The sequence below is a fragment of the Rhamphochromis longiceps genome, linkage group LG10 (assembly GCF_057381845.1).
Source record: "Rhamphochromis longiceps isolate RC_006_pf linkage group LG10, R_longiceps_female_GT1.1, whole genome shotgun sequence".
NCBI lineage: Eukaryota > Metazoa > Chordata > Actinopteri > Cichliformes > Cichlidae > Rhamphochromis > Rhamphochromis longiceps.
In genome coordinates this window covers 35,045,493-35,067,273 of record NC_140566.1, presented here as the reverse complement: position 1 = coordinate 35,067,273, position 21,781 = coordinate 35,045,493, and the positions used below count along the sequence as shown (strand labels likewise).

General features: G+C 44.9%; 3 protein-coding genes across 4 annotated transcripts; 1 reads left to right on the top strand and 2 right to left on the bottom strand.

Moving 5' to 3' along the window:
* Positions 1 to 713: 713 nt before the first annotated feature.
* Positions 714 to 2,730, bottom strand: med31 (mediator complex subunit 31). The gene is made up of 4 exons (XM_085419725.1): positions 2,551 to 2,730; positions 1,665 to 1,739; positions 1,490 to 1,586; positions 714 to 1,374 (listed from the first exon to the last, which is right to left on the bottom strand). Exons 1-4 carry the CDS (start codon positions 2,558 to 2,560, stop codon positions 1,158 to 1,160), a joined length of 399 nt encoding a protein of 132 aa, XP_085275851.1. The 5' UTR covers positions 2,561 to 2,730; the 3' UTR covers positions 714 to 1,157.
* A 3,831-nt stretch (positions 2,731 to 6,561) lies between these two features.
* LOC146661328 (Na(+)/citrate cotransporter-like) lies at positions 6,562 to 13,813 on the bottom strand. Its single transcript, XM_085421427.1, has 8 exons — positions 13,642 to 13,813; positions 13,433 to 13,555; positions 13,096 to 13,308; positions 9,637 to 9,740; positions 9,434 to 9,555; positions 8,846 to 9,007; positions 8,483 to 8,620; positions 6,562 to 8,386 (listed from the first exon to the last, which is right to left on the bottom strand). Exons 1-8 carry the CDS (start codon positions 13,791 to 13,793, stop codon positions 8,258 to 8,260), a joined length of 1,143 nt encoding a protein of 380 aa, XP_085277553.1. The 5' UTR covers positions 13,794 to 13,813; the 3' UTR covers positions 6,562 to 8,257.
* Positions 13,814 to 17,971: 4,158 nt separating this feature from the next.
* Positions 17,972 to 20,770, top strand: LOC146661327 (uncharacterized). 2 transcript variants are annotated; one of them, XM_085421424.1, is made up of 2 exons: positions 17,972 to 20,300; positions 20,654 to 20,770. In XM_085421424.1, exon 1 carries the CDS (start codon positions 18,199 to 18,201, stop codon positions 19,444 to 19,446), a length of 1,248 nt encoding a protein of 415 aa, XP_085277550.1. In that variant the 5' UTR covers positions 17,972 to 18,198; the 3' UTR covers positions 19,447 to 20,300; positions 20,654 to 20,770. The 2 variants fall into 2 exon arrangements, with proteins under 2 accessions (XP_085277550.1, XP_085277551.1); XM_085421425.1 differs by lacking the exon at positions 20,654 to 20,770 and having other exon boundaries at positions 17,972 to 19,955; positions 20,236 to 20,300.
* Positions 20,771 to 21,781: the final 1,011 nt, after the last annotated feature.

The window sequence follows — 21,781 nt, the reverse complement described above, 5'->3', positions numbered from 1 at the left end:
AGAATGGTGTTTGCACTCCTCACTGCACGTTCAGTCCTCGGTCCTTCATCCGTTTTGGTTCCCGCTGCTTTAGATGTCCTGTCATAAACACGCGCTTACACTCTTACAGGTGAGAGCAGCAGGTAACAACGCACCCTCAGTCAATAAACAGAGGGTCCAGGAGGGCTCTCTGTCTGTGTTTGTGCTCAAGGCTCTGCAGCCAGGGATGCTTTGTCTTGTTGCTCTGCTCTTTTCCACCGGATCTGTTTTCGGGATCTAAATCTAACGGGATCTAAAAATAGAAAAGAAATATTGAGTTTCCTCTTTAAATGCACATCATGAGCCACCCTGGTGGTGGTCAGAGGGCCCGGTGGCGCCAGTGTCCGGCAGCCTCGCCTCTGTCAGTGCACCCCAGGGTGGCTGTGGCTACAATGTAGCTGCCATCACCAGTGTGTGAATGGGTGGATGACTGGATATGTAAAGCGCTTTGGGGTCCTTAGGGACTAGTAAAGCGCTATATAAATACAGGCCATTTACCATTTACCCTCACTGAATCACTGTTTAATGCTCTGCTGTAGAAGTGACGATGGAGGGAAACTTTGTGATGAAGTGAGATCTTGTTCATGTGACCTGCATCAGAGCACCTCCTCTTTCCCTCACGTCAGGATATTTCAGGTCAAGGAAAAGTGGTTAGGAAAAGGAGGTAGGTCATTGTTGTTATTGAGCAGACTAACTCAAAGAAAGCCTGCATAACTTTATTGGTTTAATCAACACGCAAACAGAAACAAACTCTTCACATTTCAAACATTTTATTAGAACAAAGGATGAAAACAGGCCGAGCCACTCCCCTCTCCCGGAACACTTCAGTCACACTCAGGTGATCGCCGCAGATAAAAGCACGCCCCCATCAGGCAGGAGCTCACTCTGCAGCTGAGCAGCGGGACTTTAAATGAAAACCTCTGCTGCCTTTTTGTTTTCAGTCTGTTCCTGCTGAGACCATAGGACTGACAAGTTCCAGGAAATAGTTACATCCATAAATCCAGGAGAAATTTTAGCTTGAAAGCTTGATGCTTCCCATCAGCTGATCAGCTCCCACCTCAGTTCCTCCCCCACGGTCTTTAATGTTCACGTGAATGGAGAAATAACCTCGGTATCCCAGCAGCACTCCAACTCCGTCGTCATTTTGCGGCAGCATTGCCGTGCGGCGGGGCCGTCTGTGGCTGCGCCTGCGTTTGCTCAGCGAGCGCCTGCTGCAGCCGCATGCGTTTTCGTGAGTAGTGCTGCCAGTGCAGCAGCTGCTGCTCGTCGATGAACTTGGCGCACTGAGCGTTCACCAGCTCCTTCCTGAAGTGCTCGTACTGCAGCAGCTCCAGCATGTGCAGGCAGTGGGGGTACCTGCAGGGGGCGGAGTCACAGAGCAGAGGTCAGCTGACAGAAGGGTTTACAAACATCACAACTTTATCCTCAAAGAGAAAATCATCTAAACTGAGGATCAAACACGTCGCCGTACTTGAGGAACTTGGCATACTCAGGCTCCTTCCAGTACAGCAGGTACTTCAGGTAGTTGATGAAGGATCTGTCCCTCAGGATGCCTCTCTGAGCCAGAACTGGAAACAAACACACAAAACCTACGTTAAACTCTGGCAAATGTGAAGCTGCGAGTTTCTGATTACAGAGTCACTCACAGTTCAGGTAGTTGGGATTCGCCAAACACTGGACGAACTCGAGCTCCAACTGGAAACGGTTCCTGGCCTGCTCGTCTGCACCGGGAAGCACACGAGTTAATCAGCAACACGACATTCAAACCCACAGCACAGATTATCCTGAGATCATCAGGAGCACATGCTTTTAACTTCTATTATTTAATTACATTAAATCTAAACCTCAATAATATCTCGAAGGATTCAATCCACACTACACACACGCCAACGTAACACACCCACGAGAACGCATGTTTCTATACCAGACTCCATTAGAAAAAAAGCAATTTAGAGGCACATTGTTTTAATTCAACCTGAAAACTTTAAACAGGCAGCTCGGAAATTAAATTTAATATAAGGATGAATTATTGAGAGCCGAATTAAAGAGCGAGTCTCGGAGTACAGTCTTCAGCGTCCATGCCAGGTCATCTTCAAACACACTTACGTTAGCTGATAAATCAGGTTTGTTGTCAATCGGAATAATTTCTTGGGACGTTGTGATCAGGACAGAAAAGGCCGACACTCTGCAGCCTGACTTAAAAGCTAATCATGAGTGTACCAACGTCTTTAACAACACATTCAATTACATTTAAAAACAACCAGAACCTTTACTCCCTTTAACTCCCTTAAATAAAACTCGTAATCCCAGCGCCGCCAGACTCCATTCAATTTAACGCCGCTTTGTCTGTTTGCGGAATGCTTCGTAGTCAAAGTAGAAAAACAAGACGGAGCACATGTAAATACCATCAGCTGCTCACAGACACGCTTTTAAAGCCAACAAAGTAAAACTTACGGATTTATTTATGGCGTTTTGTCTTACAGGAAATATTAGCCTAGCAGATTAGCATTGACCAAACAATCTGCTACAAACCTGTTTCCATGGCTACAGCCTGAAGGCAGCAGTATGTAGATGAAGGACTTAAATGTCAGATAAACTGTATAAAAACTTAAGAAGCACAAATAAGAACAGAAAGCCGGGTTTTGCCCTTTTCGGGTTTAATCGCCGCCATCAAACGTGTGCAGACTAAAACGTAAAACGTTAAACTTCCGCCTTCGCGACATCCACGTCGCTTTACGCTGCCTGCTGTTCGTTGTTTGGCCTCAAGAGGGAGGCAACAGCAGGCAAAAGATAAGCGCCTTCAGACTCCCACAGATATGGAACGCCAGGACTGACATAATGAATTAATAAATACACCATTAAATAATTAATTAAATGTGGCAATAATTAATTAAATAAATATTTACAACTCATTTAATTCAATAATTATTGGCACATTTAATAATTATTGACATATTTAATTAATCCATCCATCCATTCGCTTCCGCTTCTCCTTTTCAGGGTCGCGGGGGGCGCTGGAGCCTATCCCAGCTGTCATAGGGCGAGAGGCGGGGTACACCCTGGACAGGTCGCCAGTCTGTCGCAGGGCCAACACACAGGGACAGTTTTTGTGTCTGTAGGGCTGTTTGATGACGGTTTGGACTCTGGGAGATGAGGACACACCCACATCTGTTCCATACTGCAGCCATTGATGGTGTTACAGCTCTGAGGCAGCTTTGGGGCATCAGACGCACACACTGGAAAACCAGCACCTGGACTTCATGCAGGAGAGACGGCCTCAGTGATTTAGGTTCATAAGCGAGTTCAAACACTTCTGGCCTCTTATCACTTAGATTCCTTAATCTTAACAGTGAATGCATTTAAAGCAGGAACTGCACACCTAGCTGTCAGAAGTTTGGCAGCATGAGTACTGTAAAGTTTTGTAGGGTCCTTGTTAAAAATTCCACAAGCACCACGTTTGTCATATAAAGTTCCATTTTTTACAGTACATTGTTGAAATTATAAACTATATATTCTAGTTGTCCACTTGTCAGTAATCTTTGAGTAAATGGATGTCAGTGATAAATCAGTGGTGATTCACCTGCAAATGTTTTTAACAAACTTTGTTTTTTGTAGAATTCATCGGCAGCTGTGGAGAGATGCATTTGAATATCTTCTGGTTCCACTTTTCCTAACCTGGAAGCTGAGGATGGCTGATTGCTGACAAGGACGCACCTCAGTGCTTATCATGGGTGTTACATCCTCTGTGCAGGAATTCCAAAGAAAACGAGAGCAACGAGCACTCGTTAAGAGCAGCCAGAAATCTGTCCCTTTCTGGCAGCTGTGGAAACGTCCAATAAGAAAGTTTGCATTCTTAGAACAATGCTGGTCATGTGTGATGTGTCATCATATGAGGATATTACATTTTGACCTAATTCTGCTCAATTAAGTGTTTTGATCGTTGATCCAGTACGGCAGCTTTGTGTTGTGCTGCAAGTTAAAAACCATTGTCCTCATGAGCACAGCATCTAACAACTCTCCTTTACAAAAGTCGATTGACTTTAACTGGACACAATGGTTTCCAGTGGGAGCAGTGTTGGGGAGTAACGGAATACATGTACCGCCGTTACGTATTTAAAATACAAAATATGAGTAACTGTATTCCGTTACAGTTACCGTTTAAAAAGGTGGTATTCAGAATACAGTTACTTTGTTGAAATAAATGGATTACACTGCGGTACTTTCCTGTTTCATTTTGTCGCGGGTCAGGACTGTTTGGGTTTTGTTTGACAGCTACGTTCTGTTGTTCCAGGCGGCAGCGCTACGGTTGCCATGGTTACAGGGCGACGCTCTCTCTCTCTCTGTGACTGTGTGTTTCCTGGGTGAGAGAGCGCCTTTTCGTTGTTGTTGTTGTGCTAAGCTAACAGGCAGAATGCTACAAGCATAGCTCTAAAGAATGTAGCATCATGGGCAGTGTAGTCCGTGCTGCAGGGAGAATGGACTGCCATACACGTTATGTGTCTGTGAGCGCGAGGAGGGAGAAAAAGGGGAGTGGAAAGGTACGAGTTGACATCGAGGAAAAACGGGAGCTGGAAGCATGTAAATATAATAATAACCACTGCAGCCAAGAAGAGTGCCTGACGAGCCCAGTTGTAAGTAAGCTATTAAGACTCGACTGTACACCGTGTTCCTGTTTTCCTCCAAAAACAATAAGTTGCGTTGGAGCAGCCTTTCAACGCCTCTCTCTGTCTCTCGAAAGAAAAGTTGACCCAGACAACAAAGTAAAGCTATTTTTCGGCTACGAGCCGACAGGGACCCCGCCGTATTAGTCAGAGGTCCCTTTACTACAGTTCGGAGTCGCGGACCTTCAGTAATAGTAATAAATCACACAGCAATAGTACATTCACGTTGTTGTAAAAAGCATGATAATATATTAAGTAATCCAAAGTATTCAGAATACGTTACTCTCATTGAGTAACGTAACGGAATACGTTACAGAATACATTTTGGGGCATGTAATCTGTAATCTGTAATGGAATACATTTTAAAAGTAACCTTCCCAACACTGGTGAGGAGATACATTCATCACTCATCCCTGACACCGGAGAAGTCACCTGGATGAGTGAAAAAACAATTTTCCATGGAAAATCCAGAGGAACTGAACTTTGTTGTTTCTTTGGGCTCAATTTCAGCTCTAGCAGCATCTCTCAGAAGAAAACGGTTTTCCCAATTATCAGATGAAAAGATTGTTGAACCAGGTGGTATTCTCTGGAGTTGAAATGCAGTTTATTAAATTGGAATTCAAAAATGAATTTACAAATACAGATTTTATTCTACAATTCATTAATTAAGCACAGAACTTTTTATTTCGATGCGCGTGGCTCTTGTGGTCCTCCATACAGCCTGGTGTAACAGAGTTAGAAAATAGCTTAATGAATTTCCTCAAAATTGATGTGCTTTGTGAATAGTTGGAGCCACCTGGTGGACAAACACAGCAACTGCAACTGTTAAGGTTCCAAATTGCTGCACAGCGCATGCCTCAGCAAAGGAAAAAAACTCCCAAGCTGGTGGTAGGTGCTAGTGAGCGATACTGTTGTCAATTTTGTAATTGTATTAATGAAAACACCCTCATAGTGGTAATTGTCAACATGTATTTTGATTGTAAGCAGTACTAGCATGTATCCCGAAAGTTACAGGCATTTTGATGCATGGGTAGTAACTTTATTCACGAGTAGCATTTTTAGTTAGCATGCTAAGCTAATACTCGTTAGCTAGTCGGGTGCTTTTTGACTTGCACTCAGCTCTAATGCTTCTCTATGAGATTGTGATTGTTCTAATTCTTTTTAACAGAACTGAATGTTGCAGTTGCTTTGCAGATTGTTAATGAAGACTGTGTGCTGTTTTCTTTGTACCAGGTAGGCGCTGTTAAGTATAAGTTTTAATCGATGCTGTTGTATAGGAAAAAAAATGATGAACAATGATGATTGTTTTATAATAGAAAAGCTGTTTTTATATGTTATTGTTGTTGTTGGTTAGGAAAAAGGAGAAAAATAAATAAATAATATTGCTACTATACGATCACAAGTTTGGTTTCAGCTAGAACTTTTAAAAGAAAGATTTTGTTGATGTTGTGTTGTATAAATATATCTTAGTCATTTGTTAAGTGTTATGTTTGGAAAAGGAAAAAGGAAAAAAACTCCCAAGCTGGTGAACTGAATGTTGCAGTTGCTTTGCAGATTGTTAATGAAGACTGTGTGCTGTTTTCTTTGTACCAGTTGCCAGAATAAAGAGGGAGCCCAGAGTAAGGGCAAGTCCAGCGTTGCAGTGCCGTCCTTTCTACATGGGCATATCACACCACTTGCACAATAGACTCTCAGAACAGCAACAGCTACACTGGCATCAGTTAAACTTCAGCTGATATCACTTCAATATAAAACAGACGTTTTGGACATCAAGTCCAAGCTTCTGTTTGTTTCTGTTCTAACTTTAGTTCATTTTGGAAGATTTTTGTTTAAAAAAAAAAACAGCAGAATTTACAAAAGCTGCATTTAAAGATCAATTTTTATTAATATGAAATAAAACTGTCAACAAGATGGTACAAAACTCTGAAACGTCATGTATGTACAGAACACTCATCAGCTCGCATAAAAATGGTGTTATTATGTTTAAATATGAACCTTAAAAATGCGAAACATATTTAGTAATTATGCTCAAATAATTCCAGTTCACAGGGAAAATAGTTTCTTCACTGGGAATTTTCCCAGTCAGTACAGTTCTGCTGCAGCTGTGCTAGAGTCAGTCCTCCAACAGTGAAATAATCACAAAGAAAATAAAAGACCAGCAATCTGGAAGAAAGTTTTAATACAGCATCATCTGCAGAAGAATCAGTCTCATTAACATAAACTGCAGACCTGGAACAGAGCCCGGTGGCAGCCTGCTAACAAGCAGTTTCACACATTTATGATGAGCAAATAAATATCAGGACTTCAAACAAAAAGAACAATTTTAAATGACATGGTTCTTACAGACAACACTAAGTGTTTTATAATCATCCTGTTTTCACCCTCTGTTAAACTTCTTCCATGTTTCCGTGGTTTCCTCGCATTCCTCACACTGTGCTTTCATCCTCTCATTCTTCACAGCTTCTTCTGTTTCACTGCCTTTAAACAAAATAATATTACACCACTGACAGTCAGCTTTCTGCAGATGTTTCAAATTAAAAGCCGGTGATTTTTTTTTGTTGAAATTCAGGTTTCTTTCAGCTGTTAAATTTTCATCAATATGGTAAAATGGTAAAAATGGCCTGTATTTGTATAGCACTTTACTAGTCCCCAAGGCCCCCAAAGCGCTTTACACATCCAGTCATCCACCCAGTCACACACATTCACACACTGGTGATGGCAGCTACATTGTAGCCACAGCCGCCCTGGGGCGCACTGACAGATCGTGGCTAGGGCGACCGTGGGTCAGGGGGTTGGGAATCGCATCTGTAACCGGAAGGTCGCCGGTTCGATCCCTGGGCTCTCTGTCCGGGTCGTTGTGTCCTTGGGCAAGACACTTTACCCTACTTGCCTACTGGTGTTGGCCAGATGGCGCGATATGGCAGCCTCGCTTCTGTCAGTCTGCCCAGGGCAGCTGTGGCTACAACTGTAGCTGCCTCCACCAGTGTGTGAATGTGAGAGTGAATGAATAGTGGAATTGTAAAGCGCTTTGAGGTTCTCGAAAAGCGCTATATAAATGCAATCCATTATTATTATTATCACTGAAGAGTTCTTTTTTTAAATTAAAGGGTCAACAGGAATGTGAATGTTTGTAGTTAGAGTCCACAGTCCAGCTCAGAAAACATTTTGAGAATCTATTTAAAACTTGGGGACTTATTGTCACTGTTGTCTGGCCCTAAGATTGCTTTAAAGACACTAAGAACGAATACTGTGACCTCAGTTTGTGTGTATTTCTCTTACACCATCTGTACAAACATATAAAGGTAGATCTAGTTTTTCAATCCACCAAAGGTAACGTCGACTACATTGCTTGTGTGTGGAAGTCCATTAATTGCCATTATTACTACTTTGTAGACAGTTTACTAGAACGTGTACACGCACAATGACACAAACAACAAAATCGAGATGATGTTTCTTGTGGGTGTAACACGAATATAAAAAACAAACTCCTGGCTGGGAAATGCCAGATGCTGGAGCTGAAAGATCAAATCTGAAAAGGTCTTTATGTGCATAAATAAAGATGTGGGAGGATGTTGCTCCTATACGGGTGCAGTGACGTTGGCCCACGAGGGGAAAGTGTCCAGAGAAAACATGACCCGACCCCAGCTGTTGATGGCCAGACTAATGCAGCCGATGCCGATGATATTCATCACCACCCCTGTTTTTGCCTGTAGGGGGCACAGTGGGGGGGGGGGGGGGGGCTATGATGACATAATGAATCAGAATGATTATTTCTTTCCAACTGGAAGAAATGAAGAACTCACCATGTCGGACACTTTGAGGAAACCGGAAGAAAACACAATGGCATTGGGTGGAGTGGCCACTGGCAGCATGAAGGCGAAGGAGGCGCTGAGGGTGCAGGGGATCATCACGTACAGAGGGTTCAAGCTGATGGACTGGGACTGGGTTGGGAAAACAACAGAGTCATCAACTTTACCCATAAACTGGCTTCAGTGGCTTTTTTCCTGTTACATTTCAACACTTCCTGTTTAGATGTATCATAATAAAAGTCTGTCAGTGGTTCAAGGGTGAAGCTCCTTCTGTTCTCTGTCACCTTATGATATGAAACATCTGTAGGAACATCTGCAAATAACAAATATAATCTGTGCTGGCTGTGTTTTTGGTACCATGGAAGCCAGGATGGGCAGGAAGAGAGTTGCTGTTGCAACGTTGCTTGCACATTCAGTGAAGGTGGCAACGAGCAGGCAGAGGATGATGGCGATGGCCCATGGAGGGATTGAGTGGAGCGGCGTCATCTGATCACCGAGCCAACGTGACAAACCCGACTCCTGAAAAACCAACAAGAAAAAGCCGGACTTCAGTCTGAGTCTGAAAGCAAAGGTTTCTCTGTGGTCTTTACTTTGAATGAAAACTCCATCTGGTGTCTTCACTTTTCCAAAATATATATAAGATTTACTTAATCTCATCAAACCATCTGCACTGTGCCCATACAGAGCAGAAGCGTCATTTTCATTTACTCACAAAGTCTTAGTTGTGTTGTTCTCTTGGCTATTCAAAATGTACTTTTAGTTTATTCCTTCTAAAAATATACAAACTAAGGCTGCATAAAAGAATGTAACAGAAGGCCGGAATCTGTAAATGTCTTTGAAGTGTCAGCAACTATAAATCAAGGCTGATGTAGTAAAAAAGCCTTGTGGTGCACTTGGTGGAGCGATTTGTCTTATTGGTCCTTGTTTACTCTTCAAAGGTTTTACCTCACTGCCTTTGGCCAAAGCAAAGCCGCCTCCCAGCAGCAGGACAATATTCCAGGGCATCTTCTTCTGAGTCACCTGCCAGGTGAGCAGAGAAGGGGCGGGGCCTCGAGAGACCTGAGACTCTAATTGGATCAAACGAACAATTTAAATCACGAACATAAATTGCCTTTGTGTCCCATCCACATGTTGTGTGTTTGTGGTACCTGTGTCGGAGCGCCTCCAGAAGCAGAGGTATCGCGGCGGCTCGGAGGGAAGAACAAACAATAAAACAGCAACAAACAAGGCAACGGTTGCATCTGTGACGAACCTGCAGACACAGAGAGAGAGCTCAATGCAGGATCTACTTTCATCCACTCAGCATCAAACAACAAACTAGATACTGTCACTTCCAAAGACCACAGGTGGTTCGGGAAGATTAAAGCCTTAAAGAGTTATGTTGAGTCGAACATCTGGGACTCTAATGGCTGTGCTGTAATCTGGCAAGATCACCATGGTAGCTTTTGCAAAATGGTTATGCTTATTCACTGACTCATTACGCGATGTCACGGTCAAAGTGCAAATAAGATTCTCTGTAACAGGAATAACAAAACTCGGAGCCTCCTGCTGCTTCCTGCGACTGAAGCAACAGGTTCTAGCACCTTCTAAACACTACAGTCGGTCACGGGGCTTTGAAAGAGGAACACTGTTCAGCTTCTGTTTAAAATCTGCCGAGGAGAAGATGTGACAGCATAGCAGGTGAATGCCTGATCCCAGGGTTGTATTCATGAAACATCCCAGCTGTGTGTTCAGGGTCCAGGTCATTTAATGACTTATAAACAATAACCAATACTTTGAACTCAGGTCTGGGTCAGACACAGGAGCCAAATCACCTGACCTGGTGTTGAAGGGGGAGGGGTCTAGTTTTGGTTACCTTGGACCTTTGGTTTGTGCAAACAGAGGATTTTGAAATGTTTCCTGATTACACAGGTTTACAGTCGACGTGCAGTCGCCCTCAGCTGATGTCACAGCCTGACAATAACATGAGCAGCAACTATTTTCAGTAACTATAACTATAATAAATATCTACAGTGAACTACGTCATCAATGACTGTGCAGCAACAAAGGAATTTTCCTTCAGTGAAAACAAGACATTCAGATCTCAGAGTCTGCCTGCAGCTGACTGCTTCCACACAGATGTTACCAGGCACAGGGCACGGCCTGCTTCCTGTCTCCAAATCAGTATTTCAAATAACTGAAACCCCTAAAAGGTCAAAAAGTACAAAGCTCACAGGAGGTGGATGTAGAAACATAAACCCAGTGGTTGCATGGTCACTGAGTGTGTGCAAATACCAAACCTCCGGCTGTGGTGAAACTCCTTCTCACGAACTCAGCGGTCGATATTAGACGGGAGGTGAACAGAGTCAATGACAGCTGAAGGGCTTTCACTTAAGACGGAAGAGGGAGTTAAAAAGTCCTCATGTCTAAGAAATAATGACAATAATAAAAATAATTATGAGCTTTTCCTGCAGCCTTCATCGGTGGACACAGACCTGCTGACTCGCAGGTTTCTTTGGGAGCATATTGATATTTTTCATCTTTGCTGAAAAGTTGAAGGCTAATGCTCCTTCGCTTCATCAGCAACCTGCAAACTGATGCTCAGTAACATCCAGAACTGCGACCGCTCGGAGAAAAATCGGAAAAAGTCTGAAAAAGCTTTCCAACAAAACCCTAAAGCTTCAGTCCACAGAGGGCAAACATCTGCCATCCAGCTGTTTCTTCATTTTAACGTGTTTTATGATGAAAGCTCTGAACACGAGCTCACGGTTTCTGGAAGCTTCTTCAAGACTTTGTCTCCACATTCATGCTCCAAAGAGAAAAACGCTCTGATGGGACTAAACTGTGAATTCAGTGACAAGAAAACCCCCCCAAAGCTGTTGTATTTCTCAGTTAAACTGATTATTGATGTTTTTGAATATTCTAAATGTTTCTGTTTACGTGTTAAATCTCACATTTTTCTCAGAAACTGAGGATTTTTTTATTTCCCGTCTCGGCCTTAACAACAACACGACAGAAACAAACAGGTCGATGCGTGACGTCTGCGCTACTCTCGCTGGTCATGTGACCCCACCGGGAGTTTATGAATGAACAGGAAAGTCATGTCATGTGTTGCCAATTTCCCACATGGTTAAATACGCATGTGTGTTTAGCTGTGGTGGTGCTGGTCGGGGTTTAAAGTCAACTTTAACGTCTCAGAGTTACAAAACATACATTTACAGATTAAAAATCTTCCTGTATGAGTCAGACAGACAGACTCTGCTTCCTTATTTATGAGCTTGTGCTATACTCACATACAGTCAGACATATATGATTTCTGATACTGCAGAAGCGAAGCAAATAAACGTGACAACCCTCAGGCTGCTGCTTGTTTCTGTGATTTTGTTCTGGACGTTTTCTCAAACGCAGAAACTCTGCAAAGTGCAACAACACGAACACTGTGCAGGCGTCAGAGTCGCAGCTGCAGGCAAAGAACCGACTACACGGAAAAGCTTCTAACTATTAATATAATCTAATGGATTAAATACATGGTTAACCTAATTTGGAAACCAGTGAGTCCAGTATCACCAGCTGATACACTAAAATTTAATTCACAAAAACTAATCATGCAAATGCTGCTGAAAGGGTTGAATAATAAAAGCTGAGATAATAACATTTAATTGAAAGAAAAATCAGACTAACTAGGCCCGATGTGCGGTGTGGAGGTGAGCTCAGTTCATGCCTCCTGCATTTGTGTAACACGGGTCAAAGCTGCAGCTGTGACACTAAAGTCCAGCATTTGTACCCAGGACACGTCCAGTGTTTGTTCCTCGCTTCTGAGTCCTGTTTATTCTGGGAGTTTGCCCCGAGGCAGGCCCTTTCTTTCCATCTCACATTACTGCAGGAACAGAGACGAACACGTGAAAGTTGGACCTCAGAGTTTCTGCTCAAAAAAACTCAAAACACCCCTTTAAAGGATCATTCCAGTGCTTCACAAAAGATCTACTTTCAGTTTGAAAATGAGACTTAAATCCAAATTCTTATATTTTCATTTAACACAATAAACAAATGAATAAACTACAAGCTTAGAAAGTTGTTACGATAACGTGGAGAGGCAGATTCATCTAAAAACATGAACCAGAACAAGAAAAGTGCATTTTAAAAAAAACACACCTTGGAAATAAAACAGGACGTAATTTAAAAAGGAAGTAATCTGGTCTTTTTTTAATGACACTATCTGACCAATAGAGCGGCTCCTGTGTGAAACTCAGATGTTATTCTGTTGGGTGATGTTCGTCGCCTGGTTACAGCTTCCTGCTGCTAAAGTAACACTGGCAGAAAGCTTGCAGCAGACCCTCCGACCCTGAGCGCTGTTAAAGCCGAGAGCTCGCCGACCCGGCCGAGCGGGTAACACTGGATGAGCAGGTGTCAGTGACCTGCCGGTCACAGCTCGTTGGCCGAGGAGGCTGGGCCCTCAGAGTCTCAGTTAGTCTGCTTTATTAAAAGGCTGAGATGGCGGTGGAGATCTGGGCGGAGCCACGCACGAGGACGTGACTGATTTGGGTTTGGTCTGCGCCGCTCTCTGAACCGCCCAAAACACTAAAACAGCTTCAGCAGCGAGCACTCATGAAGGTTTCGCTGGTACTCACTCAGCTTTGGAGTTGAACATGTGCGTCGCCCAGCCGTCCATGAAGCGCGGGTCTCGTGTGAACCACAGCGCCACCATGAGGATGAAAAGTGCCAGAACGCTGAACTCTCCGTAGCTCATGGGTCCCAGACGGGAATGCTCGTCCCTGATGACCTGGTATGCTGCCCGCTCCTTCTGCGACTTGACCGCACCGCAACCCCACGTCTTCCTCAGGCTGTGGTGCACAAAAGCAAAAAAACCCAATCATGGTTGTAACTGTAAAGTTGAGTTGTGGGAGCTGTGGGAGCTGTGGGAGATGTCACAGTAATGTTGGGGTTGTGTTTTGGTGAATGACTTACTTGCAGCCCACGTAGAGGAACTGCAGCCAGAACCAGGCCAGGGTCAGCGTTAGCACCATGGTGGGGAAAGCAAAGGCAAACCAGGAGGCAAAGTTGATCACGTCACCGTTCTGAGGGAAGAGCCTGCGAGGAAGAAACAGGAAGTTGAGAGTCAGGCCTCACAGGACACGTGGTCACATGATGTGGGTGCCGTTGCTGTGAGTTCGTACTGGTTCATCTGTCCGATGAGGACCAGGTTTGGCCCGGTTCCTGTCAGGGTAGCGATGCCTCCGATGCTGGCGGCGTAGCAGACCGACAGTAGGAGGCCTTTACTCATCCTCCTCGTCTCCTCCTCCACGTCACTCAGCTCCTCCAGCTCCATCTGACAGAAGTTGCTCTCCACGGTCACGACCACTGAAAACAGTTAACAGTGTTAACCAATGAACCTATTACCCACAACAGCTACTGAGCGAACACTCACATTTATCTGAATGTATTCTCCACGTTATGTTTGACTCTTTATTTCTGATTTGGACTCATTTAGATAGATTGATTAAATCTTTATTGTGAACATGTTGAAAAAGTACAACAACATAGAAACAAAGCAAAACAAAAGATATGGCTGAGGAAGGTTTGAAGCGTCAAGGCAGGCGAATGGAGGACATTGGTGGTGAGATCGCTAAAATGTTTGTGAAACACTGCCCAAATCCTGAGCTCGCATCTGTGTTTAAGTACAAACAGATACATGAGTGGACGTGCAAGGAGATTCAGGAGAGGATAGATGAGTATCGGCGCGAGAGGGTGTCTTCTGTGAGAGTGCGCGTGGTTGAGGCCCATGCAGCAGCACTAATTCGTGATGACACGCGTGTTGAGCTCTTGAATAACGATGACAGGAAGTCTTCTGGTGTTGACGCGCTTCCTACGTCACCCCCGTCACCTGGGGTAGGACCCTCTGTCTCACCCTCTCCTCTCTTGTCCCAGACGCAGCAGATGTTTCTTGCTCCAAGCTGTCCCACTGTTCCTCCTCTATTGTCACAGGATGGGGAACGGAATCCGACGACCTCAACTCAGAATAGATGCCAGACTATTCCCCTGCATTACCAGAAGCAGTCTGCCCTCCCTGCTCCTGAGCAGCAGTTCCCCCACAGTCAGCAGCCCAGCGACAATGCTGTGCTTGGTGAGATGATGTCGATGCTCAGGGAGCTGTTGAATAAAGCGAAGGCTGGGGATGGACATTCCCCCTCACGGCAGGGTGGCAGACGAGTACAGAATCGGGCCCCTTTGTTCAATGGCAGGAGCTGTCAGGTCTGTAATAAGGAGGACCACACTACACAGTCCCATTGCCGCTTTGCCCGACTCTGTTTCACATGCTTTCAGCCCGGTCACACACGTCGCTCGTGTGCCAATGGGGCCTCTACGGGTGACAATGCCCAGGGAAACTAGACGACCTGTGCTTTGAGGGAGGCTGTACAGGTCATGAAGAACACTCCCACACACATGATGCAGCAGAACTGTATGACAATGTAAAGGACTTAGACAAGTCTGAGAGAGTTATTTTTCAGGACACACAGAGAATCAGCAGCAGTGACAGCCTGTTCTACACTCCTGTTACAATCGGAGGCAAGTCATCCCTTGGTGCTATGTTGGATAGTGGTTCAATGGCCTGTTCTTTGAGTGAAGTAGCGCTGCAGAGGCTTGCTGCTGCTGGTGCTATTGATTTGAGAAATCAGGGGGCGCCCACTGTTGTTTTTGTTGGCTGTGGTGGTGTACGAGTGAAGCCTAAATCAGTGGTGGAGCTTGACATGGAAGTGTATGGGTGTCGTATCTTGGTTCCAACCTTTGTTGTTGAGAATCAACAAGATGACTTAATAGTTGGCTCGAATGTCATCAGACATTTAATCCGTCAGTTCAAGAAAGATGCAAGCTACTGGGAGGCAGTTTCGATGTCGCGTTCAGGGCATCAGGAACTTGAACAGTTCCTCTCTCTGCTTGCTGGCCTGGAACGCTGGTCTGGTACTGAGATACCAGACAAAGTGGGCACAGTCAGGTGCAACAGGGCTGTCACCCTGCCAGGTAACAGTGAGTTTCTTGTATGGGGGAAACTTCCGAAAGATGTTAAGATATCTCCCGGCTCTACTGTAGTTACTGAGCCAACCACCTCTCGCTCTGCACCCAGGGGCATCATGGTCGCTAGAGTGGTGACTCCTCTCTGGGGAGACAGGTGGGTCCCATTCAAGTTCCTTAATGTCACAGACAACCCTGTTATTCTGCGGAGGAATGCCAAGCTTGCTGATGTCTACACCTGCCTTGCATTGGAGGATATGGAGGTTCCAGAGCTCAGTCAACAGTCTACTCGTACAGAGCCCACTGGGACATCTGTACCCACAGTGGATGTTGGTACTGTACAGGGGAGGCTGGACCGTGTTGGCCTGGGTGACCTGGACCTGAAATCCTGTGATGTGTCATCGGACTGGCAAGAAAAGTTGGCTGACCTTGTGGTCAATTATCAAGATGTCTTTTCCCGCCATCATCTGGACTGTGGTGAGGCTAAGGGCTTTGTACACAGGATTCGACTGACAGATGACAGGCCATTTCGTCTCCCCTACAGGCGTGTGCCTCCTGCCGAATACCACAAGCTCCGCCAGGTTCTTAACGAGATGGAGGAGAGAGACATAATCAGGAAGTCTACTAGTGAGTTTGCCTCACCTCTTGTCCTTGTGTGGAAGAGAAATGGCGACTTGCGAGTGTGCACCGATTTTCGATGGCTCAACAGGCGGACGCTAAAGGACGCTCATCCCCTGCCACATCAAGCTGATTGCTTGGCAGCCCTTGGTGGCAATGCGTTTTTTAGCACGATGGACTTGACTTCTGGCTTCTATAACATGCCGCTACATGAGGAGGATCGCAAATACTCTGCATTCACAACACCCATGGGTTTGTACGAGTATAACCGCCTCCCTCAGGGTTTGTGCAACAGCCCAGCCAGCTTCATGAGAATGATGACCTGCATTTTTGGCGATCAAAATTTCCTCAGCCTGCTGTGCTACCTTGATGACCTGTTGGTCTTTGCACCATCTGAGCAGTTGGCTTTGGAGAGATTGGAAATGGTTTTCAGCCGACTTCGCCAAAACAACCTGAAATTGGCCCCAAAGAAGTGCTGGCTTCTCAGGAGGACGATGAAATTCCTCGGGCACATCATTAATGAGTCTGGTGTGTCCACAGATCCTGCTAAGGTCGAGGCTGTCAGCAATATGACCATTGCGGACCTAATGGAGCCTGATGGGATCACCCCGTCACAGTCCCGTGTCAGATCATTTCTGGGGATGGTGAACTATTACCAGCATTTTGTGCCCAATTGCTCTGCCTTGGCAAGGCCCCTCTTTGACCTTCTGTCTGGCCAGAAGCAGAAGCGCAAGGGGCGGGCACGTGTGAGCCGTGCTATGCAATCTCGGAAGCTGACACCTACTGACTGGACACATGATCATCAACAGTCATTTGAGGATCTGAAGGCTGCTTTGGTGTCCTCAGTAGTTTTGGCCCATCCTGACTTTGCTCGCCCTTTTGTCTTGTCCACCGACGCCTCCTTGGATGGGCTGGGAGCAGTTCTTTCACAAGTTCAGGAAGGTGATTTTGTGGCTAGACCAGTTGCATTTGCCAGTAAATCCCTTTCCCGTGCCCAGCGTAATTACCCTGCTCATCGCCTTGAATTCCTTGCGTTGAAATGGTCTGTGTGTGACAAGTTCAGCCACTGGCTCAAGGGACATGCCTTCACGGTGTGGACTGATAATAATCCACTTACACACATTATGACTAAACCTCATCTGGACGCCTGTGAGCAGCGGTGGGTGGCGAAGCTGGCATCTTACGAGTTTGATATCAAATATGTCCCTGGTTCTAAGAACATTGTCGCAGATGCACTAAGCCGTCGACCGTTTGTGAAGTTTGCTGTCGGAGAGAGGTTGCTCTGCTGTCCCTATAGCAACCTAGTTGGAGAAGCTCTTCCCATCTCTGTTGGCTCAGTACAGGAGGCATTTCGACAGTCGAACTCCAGTCGACATCTCTTCGATGGCCAGGTCGAGGAGGAGCCTAATGTGTCGGTGCATGCTAAGAACCAGTCCTTGACTAAAGAAGAGGTCTCTGCCATCTTTGAGACACATACCCTTTGGGAGTCGGGTGCCAGAACGCGTGCTGTTGACATCCTCCAACAGCTTCCACAGCTACTTCTCCCTGCAACGGATGCTCAACCTGTGTTCTCTGAGGGTGAGCTTCGTGAGGGGCAGTTGAGGGATCCCGTCCTCTCCAGAGTGCTGTACTTTGTGGAACGTGGCCGTCGACCTTCCCGGAGGGAAAGATCCAGTGAGTGTGCCATGGTCATTAGGTACCTTAAACACTGGGACAAACTGACGATGTGTAATGGTGTCCTTTACAGAGTATCTAGGGATCAGGTCTCCAAGAAGAAGAGATACCAATTTGTTGTTCCTGATGCCCTTAAACCCGAGGTCCTCCATGGCACACATGACAATGCTGGCCACCAGGGGCAGTTTAGGAACTTGTGTCTGGCCCGCCAGAGGTTCTTTTGGCCGCACATTGACAGAGATGTGAAGGATTATGTGCGACAATGCCAGCGGTGTGTCATTGGTAAGGCAGCTGATCCTGAGGGGAGGGCACCCCTGGAGAGTATCAAGACATCTGCACCTTTGGAAATTGTGTGCATTGATTTTTGGACTGCGGAGGATTCTAACAAGAAACCTGTTGATGTGCTGGTAGTGACAGACCATTTTACTAGGATGGCCCAGGCCTTCCCTTGCCGAGATCAGTCTGCTAAACAGGTTGCGAAGCAACTCTGGGACAAGTATTTCTGCATTTATGGATTCCCAGAGAGGGTCCATTCTGACCAGGGCGCATCATTCGAAAGTCAGCTGGTTGCCGAATTGCTCAGGGTTGCTGGTGTGAAGAAGTCTCGGACGACGCCGTACCATCCAATGGGCAACGGTAGTGTGGAACGTTTTAACAGGACACTGGGCAACATGATTCGTGCCCTCCCTCCTGATGCGAAACACGACTGGCCCCGGCGCCTCCAGACCCTGACATTCATGTATAACTGTACTGTGCATGAGACAACAGGTTACGCTCCTTTCTATCTCATGTTTGGTAGGGTCCCCCGTCTTCCAGTTGATGTGCTGTTCAAAAACATACTGAAAGATCCTGAAATCGGTTGTTATGATAGCTACGTGGTGTCCCTGACAAAGGATCTTCAAGAGGCAATGGCTATTGCTCAAGGACATGTTGACAAAGAACAGAGACGTCAGGCTGAGCTCTATAACCGCCGTGTGAAGGGGAACTTGATCGCTACGGGTGATAGAGTCCTGGTTTCCAACAGACGTGAGAGAGGGAAGCGAAAAACAGCAGACAGGTGGGAGTCCACCATATACACTGTCGTTGGTGTGAAACCTGCTACTCACACATATGTGATCAAGAATCCTATCACTGGACAGGAGAGGGTTGTGCACCGTAACCTGTTGATGCTTGTTAACTTCTTGCCTGTGGACGTGGACAGTCATGCAGATCGCACCTTTCAGTCTTCTTCTGAAGCTGGATCTGGCGATGCCATGGATGCGACGGGATTGCTGTCTTTCTCAGAGAGTGGGGATTCTGTGAACAGAACTCGGCAATGGGTTGACAAATTGTCGGCTGCACGTTCGGACAGCTGTGAGGGCGCTGAGCCCTCTGGTCATGTTTTGAGCATGGCTGATGAGCCTGAGAGTGTGAGTGATTTGCACCATCAAGCCGGTTCAGTGACCTCTGAACGAGACTGCTTATCGGCCCCCTCGACTATCACTCAGGGAGGGAACAGACAACTCACGCCTTCCACCCACTCTGGTCCTGGCGATGTACAACCAGTCAGATCTCGTTTTGGACGCATTGTCAAACCAGTCAATCGGTTGCTCCATGTAATGTCCACTCAAGAGGTTGTTAATGATGCAAGTCAGATGATTGGCAAAGTCTCTAAGTCATTACGTCAGGCTTTTCAGTAAGTTTTTTTTATTTTCTACATTGTGGTTTCCAGTTTGGTGTATTCTTTGTTCCATTCTGGTTTTCCATTGCACCACCATGTTTGAACTTCGGTCCCGATGCGGGGACATTTCTTTTTCTGTGGGGCATGGTTTGTGTGGGGTGTAGACGGCATCCTGCATCCAGGAGCTGGTAGTGAGTTGGCGCCGCTCACTCTGCTTCATCCTTTTGGGGATACTTCTTGAGTTGGTGTGTCTATATAACCATGTCGGGTCTGTTTTCTTTTGGGTTTCTCTTTTGTTTTGTTGATTTTGGTGGATGCTGTGGGTTGTGCATCTTTAATTTTGAGTGAAATTCTGCGGGGGTGGATGTAACAGAGTTAGAAAATAGCTTAATGAATTTCCTCAAAATTGATGTGCTTTGTGAATAGTTGGAGCCACCTGGTGGACAAACACAGCAACTGCAACTGTTAAGGTTCCAAATTGCTGCACAGCGCATGCCTCAGCAAAGGAAAAAAACTCCCAAGCTGGTGGTAGGTGCTAGTGAGCGATACTGTTGTCAATTTTGTAATTGTATTAATGAAAACACCCTCATAGTGGTAATTGTCAACATGTATTTTGATTGTAAGCAGTACTAGCATGTATCCCGAAAGTTACAGGCATTTTGATGCATGGGTAGTAACTTTATTCACGAGTAGCATTTTTAGTTAGCATGCTAAGCTAATACTCGTTAGCTAGTCGGGTGCTTTTTGACTTGCACTCAGCTCTAATGCTTCTCTATGAGATTGTGATTGTTCTAATTCTTTTTAACAGAACTGAATGTTGCAGTTGCTTTGCAGATTGTTAATGAAGACTGTGTGCTGTTTTCTTTGTACCAGGTAGGCGCTGTTAAGTATAAGTTTTAATCGATGCTGTTGTATAGGAAAAAAAATGATGAACAATGATGATTGTTTTATAATAGAAAAGCTGTTTTTATATGTTATTGTTGTTGTTGGTTAGGAAAAAGGAGAAAAATAAATAAATAATATTGCTACTATACGATCACAAGTTTGGTTTCAGCTAGAACTTTTAAAAGAAAGATTTTGTTGATGTTGTGTTGTATAAATATATCTTAGTCATTTGTTAAGTGTTATGTTTGGAAAAGGAAAAAAACTCCCAAGCTGGTGAACTGAATGTTGCAGTTGCTTTGCAGATTGTTAATGAAGACTGTGTGCTGTTTTCTTTGTACCAGTTGCCAGAATAAAGAGGGAGCCCAGAGTAAGGGCAAGTCCAGCGTTGCAGTGCCGTCCTTTCTACATGGGCATATCACACCACTTGCACAATAGACTCTCAGAACAGCAACAGCTACACTGGCATCAGTTAAACTTCAGCTGATATCACTTCAATATAAAACAGACGTTTTGGACATCAAGTCCAAGCTTCTGTTTGTTTCTGTTCTAACTTTAGTTCATTTTGGAAGATTTTTGTTTAAAAAAAAAAACAGCAGAATTTACAAAAGCTGCATTTAAAGATCAATTTTTATTAATATGAAATAAAACTGTCAACAAGATGGTACAAAACTCTGAAACGTCATGTATGTACAGAACACTCATCAGCTCGCATAAAAATGGTGTTATTATGTTTAAATATGAACCTTAAAAATGCGAAACATATTTAGTAATTATGCTCAAATAATTCCAGTTCACAGGGAAAATAGTTTCTTCACTGGGAATTTTCCCAGTCAGTACAGTTCTGCTGCAGCTGTGCTAGAGTCAGTCCTCCAACAGTGAAATAATCACAAAGAAAATAAAAGACCAGCAATCTGGAAGAAAGTTTTAATACAGCATCATCTGCAGAAGAATCAGTCTCATTAACATAAACTGCAGACCTGGAACAGAGCCCGGTGGCAGCCTGCTAACAAGCAGTTTCACACATTTATGATGAGCAAATAAATATCAGGACTTCAAACAAAAAGAACAATTTTAAATGACATGGTTCTTACAGACAACACTAAGTGTTTTATAATCATCCTGTTTTCACCCTCTGTTAAACTTCTTCCATGTTTCCGTGGTTTCCTCGCATTCCTCACACTGTGCTTTCATCCTCTCATTCTTCACAGCTTCTTCTGTTTCACTGCCTTTAAACAAAATAATATTACACCACTGACAGTCAGCTTTCTGCAGATGTTTCAAATTAAAAGCCGGTGATTTTTTTTTGTTGAAATTCAGGTTTCTTTCAGCTGTTAAATTTTCATCAATATGGTAAAATGGTAAAAATGGCCTGTATTTGTATAGCACTTTACTAGTCCCCAAGGCCCCCAAAGCGCTTTACACATCCAGTCATCCACCCAGTCACACACATTCACACACTGGTGATGGCA